Source organism: Aquarana catesbeiana, linkage group LG05 (genome assembly GCF_042186555.1).
Source record: "Aquarana catesbeiana isolate 2022-GZ linkage group LG05, ASM4218655v1, whole genome shotgun sequence".
Classification (NCBI taxonomy): Eukaryota; Metazoa; Chordata; class Amphibia; order Anura; family Ranidae; genus Aquarana; species Aquarana catesbeiana.
In genome coordinates, this window is record NC_133328.1 from 567,711,400 (window position 1) to 567,729,421 (window position 18,022).

General features: G+C 42.9%; 1 protein-coding gene across 1 annotated transcript in view; it reads right to left on the reverse strand.

The window, feature by feature from the left end:
- Window positions 1-18,022, reverse strand: part of VIRMA (vir like m6A methyltransferase associated) — a 67,577-nt gene that overhangs the window by 32,794 nt on the left and 16,761 nt on the right. Inside the window, exons 7-11 of the mRNA XM_073631975.1 lie at window positions 13,675-13,941; window positions 4,395-5,541; window positions 2,713-3,204; window positions 1,679-1,833; window positions 26-108 (exon numbers count right to left, since the gene is read on the reverse strand). Of these exons, the coding sequence (XP_073488076.1) occupies window positions 26-108; window positions 1,679-1,833; window positions 2,713-3,204; window positions 4,395-5,541; window positions 13,675-13,941 (2,144 nt within the window). The remainder of the gene's footprint in view (window positions 1-25; window positions 109-1,678; window positions 1,834-2,712; window positions 3,205-4,394; window positions 5,542-13,674; window positions 13,942-18,022) is intronic.

The window sequence follows — 18,022 nt, forward strand, 5'->3', positions numbered from 1 at the left end:
GAAAAAAACAAACAATGCAACTTACCTGTTTAATATAATCAATTAGGCTGGGGATACAATTGATCTCAAAGCGAATGGTTTTCAATGGCTCTAACCATTTAGCAAGCTCTATAAAAAGGATAAAAAAAAAAAAAACACAACAAAAACTTACAGAATAGATATATTTCAGTAACAAATAACTGGATATTAATATGAAGACTTGAGTATTACCACCAATCCAAATAATATCAAGTTGGCTTTATTCTACATTTTATGTGCCCATATATTATGCAGAGTTACACATCACATCCTTGTCGAGGGACAACTATCACAAACTTCATGGAAAACACATATGAACCTGTTACTAAGACAGACTGTGCTTAAAGTGTAAGTCCATGCTAAGACGAAAATCCCCGCATCTAGACACCCACAATCTAACACTAACTAGAGCTGCACGATTTTGGCTAACATTTTTTTGCTTAGAATAAAGATCACAATTCTCGTGGTGTAACATCATTCACATTATACCAAAAAATTGGGCTAACTTTACTGTTTAGTTTTTTTTTAAAGTGTATTTTTTTTAAAAAAAGAAATGGCATTTGAAAGACCGCTGTGCAAATACTATGTGACATAACATATTGCAACAACCACCATTTTATTCTATAGGGTCTCTGCTAAAAATAAATATTATATATATATATATATATAGTTTGGGTGTTCCAGGTAATTTTCTAGCAGAAAAAAAATGATTTTTACTTGTAATCAAACGTCAGAAAAGGTTTGGTTTTTAAATAGTTAAACTTCCTTCATTTACACAGTTCTTTCCTTTGATAAAAGAACAAAAATATACTTTGTTTCTACTTATTGTGTGTTGTGATTAAACTTGGCAGGCTGCCAAATTTTTTTTTTTCCCCCAGCTGTGAGAACTCTCTGCACTTGTTAGAAAGAATTGTGACATACTGTCTTGAAGATCGGGAAGAGAAAAAGATTGCGATTTAGATTCTTAACGATTAATCGTGCAGCTCTAACACTAACCTATCTAGCCCTGTAAAGAAAAAAAAAAAAAAAAATAGTATATTATACCTTTTCTGAAGCTGATCCCACCCAATCCCATGCTGAGTTGTCAGCCGCAGCTTCGCTCTGTAGGGGGGTGCAGAGGACACGTCCCACAACAAAAGCCCCATAGTAAGTCTGTGGGTGACGTCACACCCCATTCATTTCACAGCCGTTATCGGCCGTGTCCTCTGTAGAGCTTCAAACGCTGGAGATCGGCTTCCGAAAAAAAAGGTATGTATACTCATTTTTTTCTTTACAGGGCTTCATAGGTTAGTGTTAGATCATGGGCGTCTATAGATGCAGGGATTTTAGTTTTAGCATGGCGCTTCCACTTTAAACAAGCTTGTTACATAAGGCAGAAAACAGGACTTTTTTTACCCATCATAAGGCTACCTTCACTCTGGGGCGTTGGTGGTAAAGCGCCGATATTTTTAGCGGCACTTTACCGATGTTTTTGCGGAGGTTTTCAGCTGCTAGTGGGGTGCTTTCAACCCCCGCTAGTGGCCGAAAAAGGGTTAAAACCACCCGCAAAACGCCGCTGCAAATCAATTTCAATGGGCAGGGGTGCTTTAGGAGCGGTGTATACAACAAATAAAAAAAATAAACACAAAGCACTAACTGGAGCGAATTAAGCAGTACTTACCTTGCAGCTTGGCATTGTTCTCATCTGCCTTACACAATTTGAGCAGAGATGCAGAGTGATCCTCCAACATCTGAACATCATTTGAGGTTTGCACCACCAGCAACACAAGCAGACAGGCATAACTATAGGCCACAGATTTCTTCGATTTTGCATCACTGAAAATAATGTTTACATGTTGTAACAATTACAGTTCAGTAAGTGATGTGTAATATTACAGGTGTTAGTACTAAAGAGCTGCTCCACACAAAACTGACCTTTCTGGCAAAGCCAGGAATGAGCCCACAAAAGAAAAAAAAAAAAAAAATACCCATTCAAATACATCATCAGTCACAAGTCTTGCCTGTATTTTTTGCAGACGGTCAACATAGTTAGTTTTTTTTATACATTTGTAAGTGAATCCATTAGCAGATATAGTGCAAAAAATGCATTATCTGCTCTCACTTGCATTCTCATGGAACATACCCAAGCCACTGAGATTGATAAGCTCACATCAATAGTCAAGCTTGGTCTACGACATCCTTACTGGAGGTGTGATAAGGTGACCCCACCAAGAACTTGGATGAACATAATGACCCAGCATGACACTAAACCATATCCCACTCCTATCACACACAAAAAAAATCTCTTACTGACAAAGTGGATAACCCTCCAATTTCATATAAAGCTGAACTTAAAAGGAATCTAACTGGAAACACAAGCCACATGTACAGCATTTCCCCTCAACATTTGGCTGTCTTTTCGGTTCCTTTCAAGAATTTCTTGCATGCAGCACTAGGTATGACTGGTAGCTAGAATCAGGTTAGAAGGAATCCTGTGTCAATGCTGTTCTACAAACCTTGGGGCTCTATTGTGTACAGATCATGCACAAAAATTAGTAGATTTCAAAAACTGGCTAGAAAAAAAAAAAAAAAAAAGTAAAGAAATGAACATCAGCTCTGAACGCTACATATACAGAAAAACATGTTTAGTTACATGTTTTGTCCTGGCTGATGGCCCCATCTAAATCAGACTATGATAAAGGGAAAATAGATTACCCAAGTGCTTCCTTTGAGCAGAACTCCATTAAAGTTATGAGACATTGTAGATTCTTGTCCAGGCTAAAGACATGGGCCACAGCAGACCTGCCTACAGGGTTGAAGCTGATCAAGTAAAGGTTGTGAAGGATCCCCAGCAAACCAGCATGATCGGCTTCCTCTGCTCCTGTACAATGCTGGAAATGGTTGAAGAGTTCAGAGATGTACTGCAAAGCCTGGGTAGCATGCAGGAGCCACAAGGAACATGAGTCTTCGCTGTTCCCCTCCGTCTGTACATTGTCCTCCTGGTCTTGCTCGGACACCTGGCAGAGGGCTCTGGCAATCAGGTTTGTTGCTTCATTCTCAAACAACAGAAACAGGAGGCCCTTCTGCGACTGTGCCAGAAACCGCAATATCTCTCTTACAGTTTGAACAATCCCAGGGTGAGAGCTTGTCCCTGGAAGAGACAGAAGCACCGTTGCAGATTCCAAGAACTGGTGATTGTGCAGGAACCTGGAACAAGAATTAAAAAAAAAAAAAAAAAAAAAAAAAGAAATATTTCATTAAAAAGCATAAATGAACAACACAGGAGCAGCAGAGTGGGACCTGAGGGAAAATCTAAGTTCCCCTTTTCCGCAGTGATAAGCTGATTTTTCAGCCGAAATACACATTTTATTTTAGATCCAGTAGCTACCTCCCACCCTCATGCCATCCCAATTCTACAAACATAGGCTGGAGAGAACAAGGCAAGTACACCAAGGCCTGTAAACACTGTCGAGCCATGGGAAGAAAGCATCTGGGGGTGAGCTTTATGGCTACACAGAATAAAGAAAGTATGTGGTGGAGGGTGGTGAAAAACAGTTAAAAACTGGCTGATATATGCCTACTGGGCACTTTTACCTCCTTCCTGCCCAGGACAATTTTCAGCTTCTAGCGGGTACCTAGCTTTGTCCCCTCCTTCCCCCGCAGCCTTCTGGGACTTGTCACATGTCCCAGAAAACTGCAGGTTGGCTCATGGATGCGCAGTGAGCAGCCGGCTGTGAAGCCGCAAGCAGTCACAGCCGGCTGCTCACACTTACCATTTATTAAAAAAAAGTCAGCAGCTACATTTTTGGGCTCTGCAGACCTTAAATATTTCAAAATATGACTGAAGCACCTTTTTAAGAAGAATGCATATAGAAAGGGATGCCACAAAAAATTCTGCACACTAGGGAACACAAGCAAAAAGACTCATAGAAGTTGATGGTTATTTTAAAAGCCAGTTTCCAGACAAAATTGGAAGATCCTCTTGCCACCCAAATGAATCATAATATACAACCTATAATCTTAAATTTCAGGATAGAAGATGCCACCAGCACAACCTTCAACTACAGCAAAAAAAAAAAAAAAAAAACTGGATCACATTGCCTTCAGCTTATTTCCTAACATACATCATGCTGCCTGTTTTGCATTAATATTGTAGGTGTTACATTGTTATGGGCAAACAGTTGTATTGGGAGGTATAACAATACAGAGAATATTGATTTTTGTAACAAATTTTGATTTGTAAGCTAAAATATGCAGTTGTGATCTATGCAACACAAGAGTTTTGCCTGCCTACTAATCACATGAAGCTCAAAGTTGCTTCTCTGGGAAGAACATGGTTAAACACTGCACAATGATATCATATCCAACATTGCAGCGATATCAAAACTCCACCTTACCGATATATGACAGGATAAGGGTCATCCCTTTCAAGAGGTCCAGTGATTCTGGCAGTTGTTGGGAAGGACTTTACAGGAGGCTGGATCATGGTGTGTGGTGCTGTTTCTAATACATGAAAAATCTCATTCAAAAGTCCCAACAATCTCTCCAATTCCCCTTCACTAACATTGGTAGATTCCAAAAGATGGTCCATATCCATAGGAACTTCGGCATCATTATCAAAGTCACGGTTTGGTCTCTCAGCAGCAGAGGCTGTCTGCTGATTTGGCTCTCTAGCATTTGAAGGAGCTGATGGTGTGGTGTCAGATAACTTAGCTGCCATTCTCTTTACATCAGAAAGAAGTTCATAAAAGTGACATTTTTGTAGCACAGCAGAGCAAGCCGTGAAGACCCTAACGGTCTGGTCCAACAAGATCAACTCCAACAGTCTTTGGTAACCGCTTTTCACTTGCATATCTGAATGGTTCCTTAAAAATGCATCCATGCCTCCAGTTGTACTGATAACGCTGTCCAGGGATTTAAAAGCATTTAATTTGAGAGAAGAGGACACATGTTCTGCAAACAGCAAGTCATACAACTTGTCAATAACATCAGCTTTTATTAGACACTCTACAGCCTGAGTACCACATTCTGCCAGGGAGGACACCAACTTTGTGCCAGCTTTCAGCTGTCGGACATTCAAGGCTATTGGCTGCTGCAGAGCCAGCTGCAAATCCAAAGCTTGCATTGCCCAATCAACTAACTGGCTGAGATGGTCCCGTCCTGGTTCTTTAAGCTGCAGAAAGCTCAATCCTTTCACTATAAGGCAGGGTACTTCTTCTAGTGCTGTAACCCACTTTGCTCCCCTGTCATCCTGATACAGGTCCAATAATTCCAGTAGCTTTAAAGAGGTCTCATTAGCCCCAGAGGTTTCTTTATCAAGGTCCTGATCACACAGCTTGGCGACTTCATTCTCAAAAGAAGTTCTGTATGGGCAGTTGAAGTACAGGAGAGGGCCTAAATCACGATCATAAGGATCATAAGTCATGGTGGGCACAGTTGCCAAGTCTTCAGGAGTGTAATCTATATCAAAACTGGGATATTTAAATGATTCCAAGTCAGCAATTCCATCTTCATCACTGGAGATCTGTTCATAAACGTCATCTCCTGGAAATAAAGAACAACTCCGGTCAGGAACAGGTCTTAATAATAAAAGAGCAAGAACTATCTACCTTGACACCTTTTGAGTATCATTCAAAAATAGATATGCTAAATATGGGAGTTATGTGCATGCTTGCTAAAGGTCAGTCATTCCAAGTACTGAAGCCAAAGACAGTTAGGCAACTAGCATTGTCAAGATAGGTCAACAATGGCAACCTACATTTTTTTCAGAAGAGGTTTTTTTTAATGTATAGGGGTCCAATTCTCTTAGAGCACCAGGGTTTTTCCTTCCGTTGGAAATGCAATTTTGAGATTTCACCTGCCACACAATCTACTGGTGGCAACCAGCACAAACAGAAAACATAATTTCTTTCTTTAGGGAACCATTTCTAAAATCGGACTTTAATAAAACCTGCATTGAAAAATGTGTATGCTGCCATTAGTGACCTCTCCTTTCCAAAGAACAAGTTACCTGGCTGTCTCGCAGGTTTCGTTTCAAAGTCATTGACCCAGAAGTAGTAGGCAAAAAATAGGATTTTTAAAACCGCTTACCTGTAAAATCCTTTTCTTGGAGTACATCATAGGACACAGAGCCTCAAGTAATTACTTAGTGGGTTATGGGCCTACCTTCAGGTGTTGACACTGGTATAACCAATACAGGAAGTTGACTCCCCTATATAACCCCCTCCTCCTTCCAGGAGACCTCAGTTTTATAGCCAAGCAATATAAGCAAAATACTCTCACCCCATAAAACAGAGAGCCGGGAGCTCTGTGTCCTATGATGTACTCCAAGAAAAGGATTTTACAGGTAAGCTGTTTTAAAAATCCTATTTTCTTTATCGTACATCATAGGACACAGGGCGTCAAGTAATTACTTAGTGGGACGTCCCATAGCAATGCTACTTGAGGGGAGGAAGACACAACCCATAGGGCACCCCCAGACCTTGAGGAATTATACTGCTGTCTGCAGCACACTGTGCCCAAAGGAGATATCCTCATTCCATTTTACATCTACTTGATAAAATATTGTAAATGTATGCACTGAAGACCAAGTCGCAGCCTTGCAGATCTGAGACATGGAGGCCTGGAGACGCACTGCCCAAGAAGCACCAACCGCTCTGGTAGAGTGCGCCTTAACTTCAAAAGGGGGAATCTTTCCCTTTAAATCATAGGTTCGAATTATAACTTGCCGAATCCACTTAGCCACAGTGGATTTTGACGCTGCCTGTCCTCTTTTTTAGGACCCTCTGGCAGAATAAATAAGACATCAGTCTTACGAATCTGAGCAGTTATCTTTAAATAGATCTTCACTGCTCTCACCACATCAAGACAATGTAGTGACTTTTCTTCCTTGGAACATGGTTTCGGAAAAAACGATGGCAGGACAATATCTTCATTCAGATGAAAGCCTGAAACCACTTTTGGCAAAAAGCCTGGACGAGGGCGTAACACCACTCTGTCCTCATGAATAATCAAATATGGCTCCTTACAGGAAAGAGCAGCCAATTCTGAAACCCTCCTTGCTGAGGATATAGCAACCAAAAATATCAGCTTCCTAGTCAGAAGGACTAAGCGAACATGCTGTAATGGTTCGAATGGCGGTTTTTGTAACACTGACAAAACTAAATTCAAGTCCCCAGGGCTTAAGGGTGATTTAACTGGCGGATTAATCCGCATCACTCCTTGCATGAAACCCCGGACTAAAGAATGCGTAGCAAGTGGTCTTTGAAATAAAATAAGGCTGAGACTTGGCCCTTAATAGTACTCAGGACCAACCTATAATATATATCCGAGGGTGCCAACCCTTGGATTCACACCAGGAAACATAAGCTTTCCAGACTCTAATATATAGCTCTAGAAGCTGGCTTCCTAGCATTAAAGTAGAAATAACTGCCCTGGAAAGCCCACGTTTCTTCAGAATGTGGGTCTCAATAGCCAGGCCGTTAAATTTAGCATTCGTAAAGTAGGATGGAATATCGGCCCCTGTAAGAGCAGGCCTGGCCTTAGTGGAAGGGACCACAGATCCTCCACTGCCATCTTTACGACCTCTGTATACCATGACCTTCTGGGCTATGCTGGTGCTACCAGAATTACTGGTTTTCTTTCCAGCTTAATCCTGCAAAGAAGTCGAGGCAGCAACTGAATAGGGGGAAATGCATAGATCAGCAAAAGCTGATACCACAGTATCACCAACGCATCTGTTCTGCATGCGAATGGATCCTTTGTTGTGGACGCAAAGTTAACTAACTTTATGTTGCACTGGATGCTAGAAGATCTACGTCCGGCGTCCCCCATCCCTGACAAACAGCCCAAAACATGTCGGTGTGAATAGACCATCCCCCCTGGGAAAAATATGCTGGCGGTACATGTAGTGCGCGTACCAATTCTCTATTCCCGGAATGAAGACTGCCGATGGGCACGGATTATTTCTTTCTGCCCAAGTTAGACTATGGTTCACTTCTCTCTGCACTGAGAGATTCTTGGTGCCCCTTTTGGTGATTGATATAGGCCACAGCCGTGGCATTGACGGATTGGATCCTGTCGGGACAATCCCTTAACCTAGAAGTCCAGGCTTTTAAAGCCAGACGCACTGCCCAAATCTCTCGGATGTTGATGGGCAAGGCTCTTTCGGTTCTTGAACACTGTCCTTGGACAGTTGTCTTCTCTGTCATTACCATTTTCCAGATAAGTGGTCTGAAGGATTTACCCTTTAGGACATTCTTTAGTAACCACCAATTGAGGCTTTGGGACACCCTTGGGGACAGCCGCATTGGCAAGTCCAAAGCTTGGATCGTTTTGTTCCAAGCAAATAGAATACTGTTTTGCAACAGTCTCGAATGGAACTGGGCAAAACGGAACTGCTTCAAATGAAGCCACCATCCTTTCTAACAACCTCATGCAAAGGCGAATGGAGGGACCTCCTTTTGACCTGACCATCTGCACCAACTCTTTTATTGAGTTGTTTTGTTTTTTGTTTTTTTTCTGGGCAAGAAGACCCTTTTTCTGGGCTGTATCTATGATCAGACCCAAATACTGCAGCCCTTTGTTAGCTATTTTAATGGAGACTTCACTAGGTTGAGAACGCAACCCAGACCTTTCCAGGTAACTGGTTGTAATGCGTACACCCTACTCCGAAAACCGATTGGTCTATTAGCAATAGATCATCTAGGTATGTGAAGACTGTTTAAGCCATGTGCCCTTGACCTGGCTACAGGTGGGGCTAGCACTTTTGTGAACACTCGAGGTGCTGTAGCTAGCCCGAAGAGCAAGGCTATAAACTGAAATGCTGCTGTTCTACTTTGAACCGCAGAAACCTTTGGTGAGCCGGAAATATATGGACATGCAGATATGCATCCCTGATGCCGATAGGCGCCAGAAGTTTTCCTCCTTGCAGGATAGAAACTACTGACTTGATCGACTCCATAGAAAGGAGCGGATCTTCAGGAACTGATTTAGATTCTTTTAGATCTAGAATGGATCTGTTGAATTTCTGCGTGGATCTGTACATGTACAGGAAACGCATGAAAAAGGCAGTGAAGGTTTTAAGGAACCTAAGAAAAAACAGAACTATCAGCTGACTCTACTAGAGGTAGCTTGAAAGATGCACAAATAATCTCTGTAAGAGGTTTGTACCAGCAATTTCTCAGATTGCGAGGCTGAAAAAAAGTTCAACTCTAGTTGTCTCCTCTGCAGAGGAGGAGTACTCGGTTTGCCTTTCTTCCCGATTACCTGAGGCTAATCCTTCATCCTCTACCCACTGTTCCCTTGATAAGGGATCTCAGGTGGGGGAGGGGGATCTAACACGCTTCCCATCCTTGGATAGCAGATGCGATTAAAATTGCTAATTTTCCTTCTAGGCCCTGCAGGGCGGAGGAAAAACGCATTTTCAATCATGTATACAGGGGCTGAATATTTTCTCCTCTTAGGCTCGGTTTCCACTATTGCAACCCCAAAGTTGCATGATTTTACCGTGATCTTTTGCCGCCATGAATATGTTGGGCGCGATTTTGATGTGACAGGAAACAATGCCTGTGTATTCTAGAGGTCTATGGACCTCAAGTCGCATCAAAGTGGTACCAAAATAGTGCAGGGACTACCTTGAAGTCGCACAGATATGAACAGTACTCATTGGAAATCATGCCCTAGAGTCTGACGGTGGAGGTTGTCACCGCTGCCTAGAGGCAGCTGCCTGCCCCTGCGCAGGGGAAGGAATCAGTTTAAGTGACTTGTCCAAGGTGACAAGGAGCCAACGTGAGGACGAGGTCCCACGTCTTTCAGGAAGCCTCCCATGGCTATGCTGGCCATCAGAGTACTTAACCTGTGAGGAGTGGCTCCTTCACTAGTGAACGCCGACATGTGGATCTGAACCCATGTCTGTCAGGAAGTCTCCCATGGCTGCACTGGCCATCAGAGTACTTAACCTGTGAGCAGTTGTGGCTTCACTTTAAAAAGGACATTTATACCTTCTTTTGGACAAAAGAGCTTTACTGCTAGAAATCATTTGGATGTATTTCACCAAACCTTCCCCAATGAAAAAGGAAAATAGTCAGACACCCTTTTTTGCAAGATGCTTCGGCTGACCAACCCTTTTGACCACAAAATCCTAAGCATGCGTTTTAGCACAAGCGCAAGGCGAAACGCCTGGTGGATAGGGATTTTTACAGCATCTATGGCGAAACATAGCGCCATTGGTAGGAGGATTTTAACAAAAAAATTCCAACTCCTTATTTGTTGGATGCTTAAGCAATTCTGCATCTTTATTGATGCTGGAAATCGCAGCGTCTACTGCTGGTACTTTCCAACCTTTGTGAATTTTTCCTCCATGATAGAGAACTGAGAAACTCCTTGGAGGGAAAAAAAAAAATGCTTATCCAGAAGATCCCATTTTTTAAAAAACCAAAGAAGTGACCTGAACTTTCAGCTTACTCTGTTAGGAGTAGTATAAAAAGTGAAATGAACCATCTCTGTAAGAGTTTGTACCATCAATCTGTCAGATTGTGGGGTTGCATAAGGTTCATCCACTGTTTCCTCCACAGAGGAAAATTTGGCTTGTTTTTTCCCCGTGATCACCTGAGGATAACATCTCATCCTGTGCCCACTGTTCCCTTGGAAAAAGGGGTTTGAGGTGGGGGATCTAGCATGCTTCTTATCCTCTTGGACGGAGGATGCGATTAAAGCCGCTAGGCTGAAGTGTAAGAAGCAGTTGCACCACCAATTGCTTCCAATGACTCACCCTGGCTTGGCATGTCAGGTATCTCCGGAGAGGATGACAGTGTGGAGGCATAACTGGGCTTCCCAGCGCCTGGGGGTGGAATCCTTGGTACCTTTGTGGTACACTGGAAATCAAAATGTGCCAAGCACAAAAGCAGAGGCACTTTAACAAATTATGGTATTTGCTGAACAATAGTTTTAGCAAAAGAAAACAATGTCACCATAAGGATCAGCCTTTGATGCTGAGTACCATAATATTTCCTGTGCTGGAAATGCCTGTTAACACACCTTTACATGCCCAGCGCTCCTGTGTCTCTTAGTGTGACAGACTTCTGTCTTCAGCATATGAACTGAGAGTGTCTGTGTTAAGCCTCAGGTGAGAACCTGATTACACATAAGTGTCAGCTGTTACCGCACCTCTCCAGGAGGAGAGGAGGGGGAAGGGAATTGTAACCAGCCGTGTTTGTTAGGCTCCTAGTTTTAAAGGAAGACTTCACTTTATACAAAAAAATGCAAATGGCTGCTTTTGTATGTACATAAAACTACTGCTGTAACACCTTTAGATCCCTCAGAAGAGGAACACCATCTGTTCAATTAAGAACTCCCCTCTGGCTGCAGGGACCACACCCGCTGCTATAGCCAGACACAGAGCTTCTGAAAAAGGCATCGTACTAGGTAAGTGTAATATACAAAAGGCATAGGTGGACTTTTTACAGTTCCTAGGCTTCTCCCCTTACCTTATCCTCGCTGCAGGATACTGCTGATTTAACAGACAGATCCAACTTTCACCCATCACAGCGGGCAGCGTAGTTAAAAACTTCAAAGACTGGGGCCCTTTTTACTAGTGGTTCTGTTCCTTCGGACCTGTATAGCATCCCTCAGGAACAACTTTAGGTAATATGAAAAATGAAAAAAAGAGTCCTGGTTCCTAGGGTCCAGCTCTCAAAGAGAAGCTTACAGGCAAAAGCTCGTTCTTCAATGCAAGACCCAGGTACCATCCTAAGGCCTCAGTGGCGAGGATGGATCCGGGTGTGGAGGTTTTTTTAAATCCAGCATGGATCCCCTCCCTGGAGCTCCTCAGAGCACATCTTCACTCGTGACCAACACCTTAGACACTGGAGAAAAACTGAGGACTCCTGGAAGGAGGAGGGGTTATATAGGGGAGTCAACTTCCTGTATTGGTTATACCAGTGTCAACACCTGAAGGTAGGCCCATAACCCACTAAGTAATTACTTGAGGCTCTGTGTCCTATGATGTATGATAAAGAAAATATATAACCTGTGTGCGTTTGCCAGGTGTTCAGAAAGGACTGATGCCTTAGAGCAGTGGTTCTCAACCCCTCTAGTGCCGTGACTCCTTGATAAATTTTTTCCCAAGCTGTGGGGACCCCTAAGAGTAAAATTATTTTCGTAGAGTGGGTTGTCAGCACCCAAGGCAAGACAAGTAATTTGCACCCCTAACCCACGGATATCTAGCACTCCCCGAGTCCCTTCCACTCGTACAGTGTTAAAACCCCTTATGGTACATTTTAGGATGTAACACACACTCTTTTTGTTCTCCTTTCTTTCCCTTTCATCTCTCTCAATCCTAATTTCTTGTTTTTTTCCCCCCCATCCCTCTTTCTAGCCATCTTTCTTGTTCTCTCTTATTCTTTCTCTCCCTTTTCTTTGTTCCCCCCCCCCCTTCCATGTATTCTCTATTTTTAATCCTTCCCTTACTCCTTGTGGGGGGAATGGGATGAGTGGCAGTGGGTGGGATCAGTGGCAGTGCTGGCGGGGAGTTGGGATCAGCAGCAGTGCTGGGGGGAGTTCTGATCAGCCAACTTAGGTGCTCCTGATGAAGGTCATCTGCTGATCTGAGAACTGTAGTGGGGACTTTTAATGGCAACTATAATCACAGGTAGTGTTACTCACTGTGTCTCTGACTTTGTGGTGTCTTGCAGCACTGACACCTATGCCGAAATCAGGAGATAGGGTCTCCTCCAGCCCCTCCCACTTCACAATCCTCACCAGTCAGCTGACCTCTAGTCTCTGCCCCCCAGCCATGCCGTGAACTGAATGGGCGGCTGCGGGCGTCAGGAACAGCGCAGCTGGGAAGCCACAGGCTCCAGGGACAGCCCTGTTGAGCGGCTGTGGAAAGGCTTGGAGAGTGGTGCGATATTCAGGAACAGCCCAGGAATCGGTGACCCCTGGAAAATCGTCATTCGACCCCCAGGTTGAGAACCACTGCCTTAGAGCAACATAACAGCAAGGCAACTCGTTTTTTTTTTTTTTTTTTTTAAGAGGCAAACAATAGCACAATCAGTGAACAACTATAAAACTTCTAGCACAATTCCACAGAGCTAAAACAAAAACAAAAACAAAAACAAAAAAACCCAAAAACTCACTTAATTGCTCTTTTTTCAGCTAAGCAAAAGCTGCTGTACCCACATGACATTGATAATAAAATTGTAAAATCTCAAAGGATCCATAGGAGTATGCTTCCTGAGGTCTGCAATGTGACCTCTCAGCATTACCAGTCACATTCACCCTTTAATAGCAGGTTTGAATGTAACTGGTGATTCAGAGATTTTTTTTCTTCTTTTAAACACCAGTTTTTCAGTACATCATAGGCAGAAAATACTGTTTTACGATCACAAATAAGTGCATTCCAGGATTACCAGGTACCTGAAAAGAAGAACTGGGTAGAACTAGTAAAATGGCAATGACTTGATGAAAAAATGATGTGCTGATTAGAAAGGACATGTTCCTATGCATCTCAAGGTATAATTTTCAAACTTACTTACAGGAACTGATGATGTAGCAACATGTATTTCTTTTTGATTGTGTACTATACTTGGATTTTTTCCTAATGTAGTGCCTTGTTCATCTAATAAAACGTTTATGCAAAAAAAATAAAATAAATAATAATAAAAATACAAGGAGCACCTTCGATTTCCTCCTCATCCTCCTCCTCATCCTCCTCTTCATCAGCAAGGCTGTCTTCTGTTTGAACATCATCCTCATCTTCATCATCTTCAGCATTGAGGTCATCCTCATCTTCTTCCTCCTCCTCATCATCCTCCCCATCATCCTGAGGATCATCATCCCCTTCTTCATCAGAGTAAGCACCATCAGGGTGGATAGACACTCTGTCAGGTGATATGGGCTCAAAGTAACCTTCTCTTGGTTCTCGCTCAACTTCTTTTTCACCACCTAAAGTCAGAGAAATAAGAGACATTTTATAGTAATTATATACACACACACACACACACACACACATACACATATATATATATATATATACACACACATACATATATATATATATACATACATATATATATATATATATACACATACATACACACACACACACAGTATACATGTATACAAATATAACAACAGTCCATATGGGCACCAAGAACTCTATGGAGCCTGTGGAACATACAGAAAGCAGAAAAGATTTAACCAATTATTTTTTTTATAAACCTATTTGCATGATTTAGGAATGTCTCTTATTTCTTTCAATATTCAATTATACTATTATAAAATGCAGGAGCTAATTATGTCCCGACTCCTATGATTTTCTTGAATACAATGTGCCTTATCTTAGTTAACGGAGGTTATTAGCCCTCCATCATAAATGCATCTTCTGCCGAATTTGTTTCTATTATGCTACATTTATTGTCAGTGAACGCATATGTACTAAATTCCTCAGATGTACAATGATGTTACAAGCAGATGCATTACCTTGTTTACCTGTTCATATCATTTGCCTAATAAAAATCTTTACTGTAAAAAAAAAACTTAAATGCAAGAGCTGAAATATAACTGTCAGTTACTGCCAAAACTTCAGTCTTTCTTTTCTTCCATTTTTAAAGACCCTGAACAGTTAAGTGTTTTGTAAAAGGCATATAGTCAGGGCACGACAAACCCCAGGTGCCAGGTTGCCATGGCAACTAGAATTAGCATCCGAGCACCTGGGCTACACTGCAGCTGGGCTTTTGTCTGGATTGGGTTGCCCCCATGTACCTCCCCCGACCCCCATTGCCTGCTCTCACTGCCCACCCACATCTCCTTCCCAGTTTGACAGCTGGGCTGCAGTTCAAGGTGTTGCGGGGCAGCTGGCTTAAACGGCTCCAGTTCCTTATTTTCACCCCCCCCCCCCACAAAGAGGGAAATGCAGTTTTGTCTTCAGTTTTTGAATTCTCTTCTGTTTCTCCTTGTCCTGCCACAGCCACACAGACTAAGTGGACATGAGAATGCACTGGCCACTGGATCCCCCATCACCCCCACCTTGCTGCACTGTCCTTCTCTATTGAGCTGCTGCCCATCATATGCATATGGTGGCCAGGTGACGAACAGGATGCAATACTTCCATACTGCCTCGGGCCTGTGTTATACTGGGGATGGTTCATATGCCTTCTGCTGCGTTGCGTAAAGTGCCATGCATCCCCTATGTATCCCGGGCTCCAGTTGCCCATCTGTGGGCTCGGGACCAGCATAGCGGGTGCCGCAGGATAGATGGGTAGTTTTTCCTGACCAGGAAGCAATGTGTATGACATAATTTCTGAATCCCTGTTGACAGTTTCCCCCAGACAGCATGGCCGGGAAAGAATGTAATGCAGTGCGATCTGCACTGCATTACATTCAGTGGAGCACAGGGGAGACATGCACATAAACGCACAAATGTAAACGCACACATTGGGGTGTCTACACATGAAAACTACTGCATAACATGTTACATATCGCTGTGCAAGCGCACAAACTTATGTTGAAAGCCTGTCTTTGCTTTGTATTATGCCTCTCAAAATTCACACTTTTATTTCTGGTTTTAGCATGGCTCTATTTCCTTGCAGAGTCCTATGAAGCAACCACCCTTGTGTGCACAATCTTGGCTTGAACTAAAGGCATCAGTCCAGACACTGCCTGTGTGCACACTCACAGGCGGTAAGCTGAAGACTAAAAATGCAAGCCCTGCCCTCCAATGTAACAGCACGGCTGCCGCTCCTCAGGCCAGGGCTAGGAGGACACAGCATGACAATAAAGATAATGGAACATATAGTTCTATAGAATATAATCATGTGACATGCTCAGTTTATGCTTTCCAACTGGATGTTCTGGGAGGCAATGATGAGCGATGTGGAGCCAGTGGCTGCAATAGCATCTATGTTTAGGTGCTATTGTCCATAGTTAACCACTTGCCGACCAGCTCCTGTACATATACGCTCTCCCGCGCAAATCGCCGTATATGCACGGCGGCTCCTATAGGAGCCATAGCAGGCGCGTGCCCGCTGCACACTGGGGGACCAGATGCGTGTGGCCAGCGGGCGCGATTGCCGCCGGGCACCCGCGATAGTGGGCAAAAGAGCCAGAACGGAGATTCCGACAGGGGAGTAGACAGATCTGCTGTTTGCAGCAATTGCAAACAGCGATATGTCTCCTCCCCCGGTCAGTCCCATGCCCCCCCCAGTTAGAAACACTAACTAGGGAACACACAGTTAACCCCGTGATCGCCCCCTAGTGTTTACTCCTTCCCTGCCAGTGACATTTACACAGTAATCAGTGCATTTTTATAGCATTGATCGCTGTATAAATGTCAATGGTCCCAAAAATGTGTAAGCTCTTCTGAGAAGGGCCCTCTTAATGCTCTTGTATTTTATTGTATTGTAACTGTATTGTCTCCTTTTATATTAAAGTAAAGTGCTGCGTAAACTGTTGGCACTATATAAATCATGTAAAATAATAATAATGTGTCAAACGTGTCCGATTCGTCCACCGCAATGTCGCAGTCCCGCTTAAAAAAAAAAAAAAAAAAAAAAAAAAAAAATCTATCCCCTATTCTGTAGACACTATAACTTTTGCGCAAACCAATCAATATACGCTTATTGGGATTTTTTTTACCAAAAATATGTAGACGAATACATATTGGCCTAATTATAAATTTGTTTTTAAAATTTTTTTTTTTTTATAGCAAAAAGTAACACATACTCACCTCCATGGTGCAGCATTGGTGTGATGCTGCAGCTGTCCCACATTGGCTCTAAGACCGAGAACTGAACGATCACATGACTGCCGATTGCTCAATTTTCAGTCTGCTCAGAGTGGAGAGCGGTGCATCACCGCTCTCAGCTCTGCTCTTCCAGCATTCACTGGAGCTCTGGGCTGGAGAGGGGGAGGAAGCAGCTGGCTCCGGCTCTCAGCAGCATACTGGGAGGCTAAGCCAGCTACCCATCAGGCATCTCGGTGGATCCCATCAACATTGTTGGGATCCATCCAGATCCTGAAATGGCTCTGCCATGTCTGCCGATAGCAGGCAATAGCCCGCTATGGGCTGATTCTGGATCACAGGAGAGCAAAAGTACACTCCCTGTGACCCACAAGAGATGTATGACCAAAAGAAAACATTAACCATACTTCTCTTTTAAAGAAACTGTTTTATGGGTGGTTAATATATTAAAGTTGAAAAAAACGGAGGGCTTAAAAGTAATACTAATGCCTCGTGTTTTTTTTTTAGTTAAAAATAACAAATATGTTATAACTTACCTCCTCTGTGCAGTGGTTTTACATAGAGCAACCCAGATGTTCCTTTTCTCGCTTCCCTTTTCAGTGCTCCTGGCCCCTTCCTCCTGTTGAGTACCCCCACAGCAAACCGTAGGGGCACCCGAGCTGAGCCACAGCTCCCGGTGTTCATTCAGAGACGGAGCCTCGGCCAGGCCCAGTCCCCTTTCTCTCCACATTGGCTGACTGACTGACAGCAGCGGGAGCCAATGGCGCCGCGCTGCTGTCTCAACTAATGAGAAGGGGAGTCCCGGCTGGCCAAGACACTCCTGCAACATGGATCTAGATGGGGCTCAGGTAAGTATTAGGGGGTGTTCTGCACACTGAAGGCTTTTTATCTTAACCACTTTAAGACCAGGCCTTTTTTGGAACTTTTTGCTTACAATTTTAAATTAGTATTTTTTGCTAGAAAATTACTTGGAACCCCCAAACATTATATATTTTTTTTAGCAGAGACCCTAGAGAATAAAATGCCGATCTTTGCAATATTTTATGTCACATTGTATTTGTGCAGCAGACTTACAAACGGAATTTTTTGGGGAAAAAAATACACTTTTTTGAATAAAAAAAAAACAAAACAGTAAAAAGTTAGTCCAATTTTTTTGTATAATGTGATGTTACGCCGAGTAAATAGATACCTGACATGTCATGCTTCAAAATTGAGCACACTCATGGAATGGCGACAAACTACACTAGTTAAAAATCTCCATAGGCGACGCTTTAAATTTCGTCG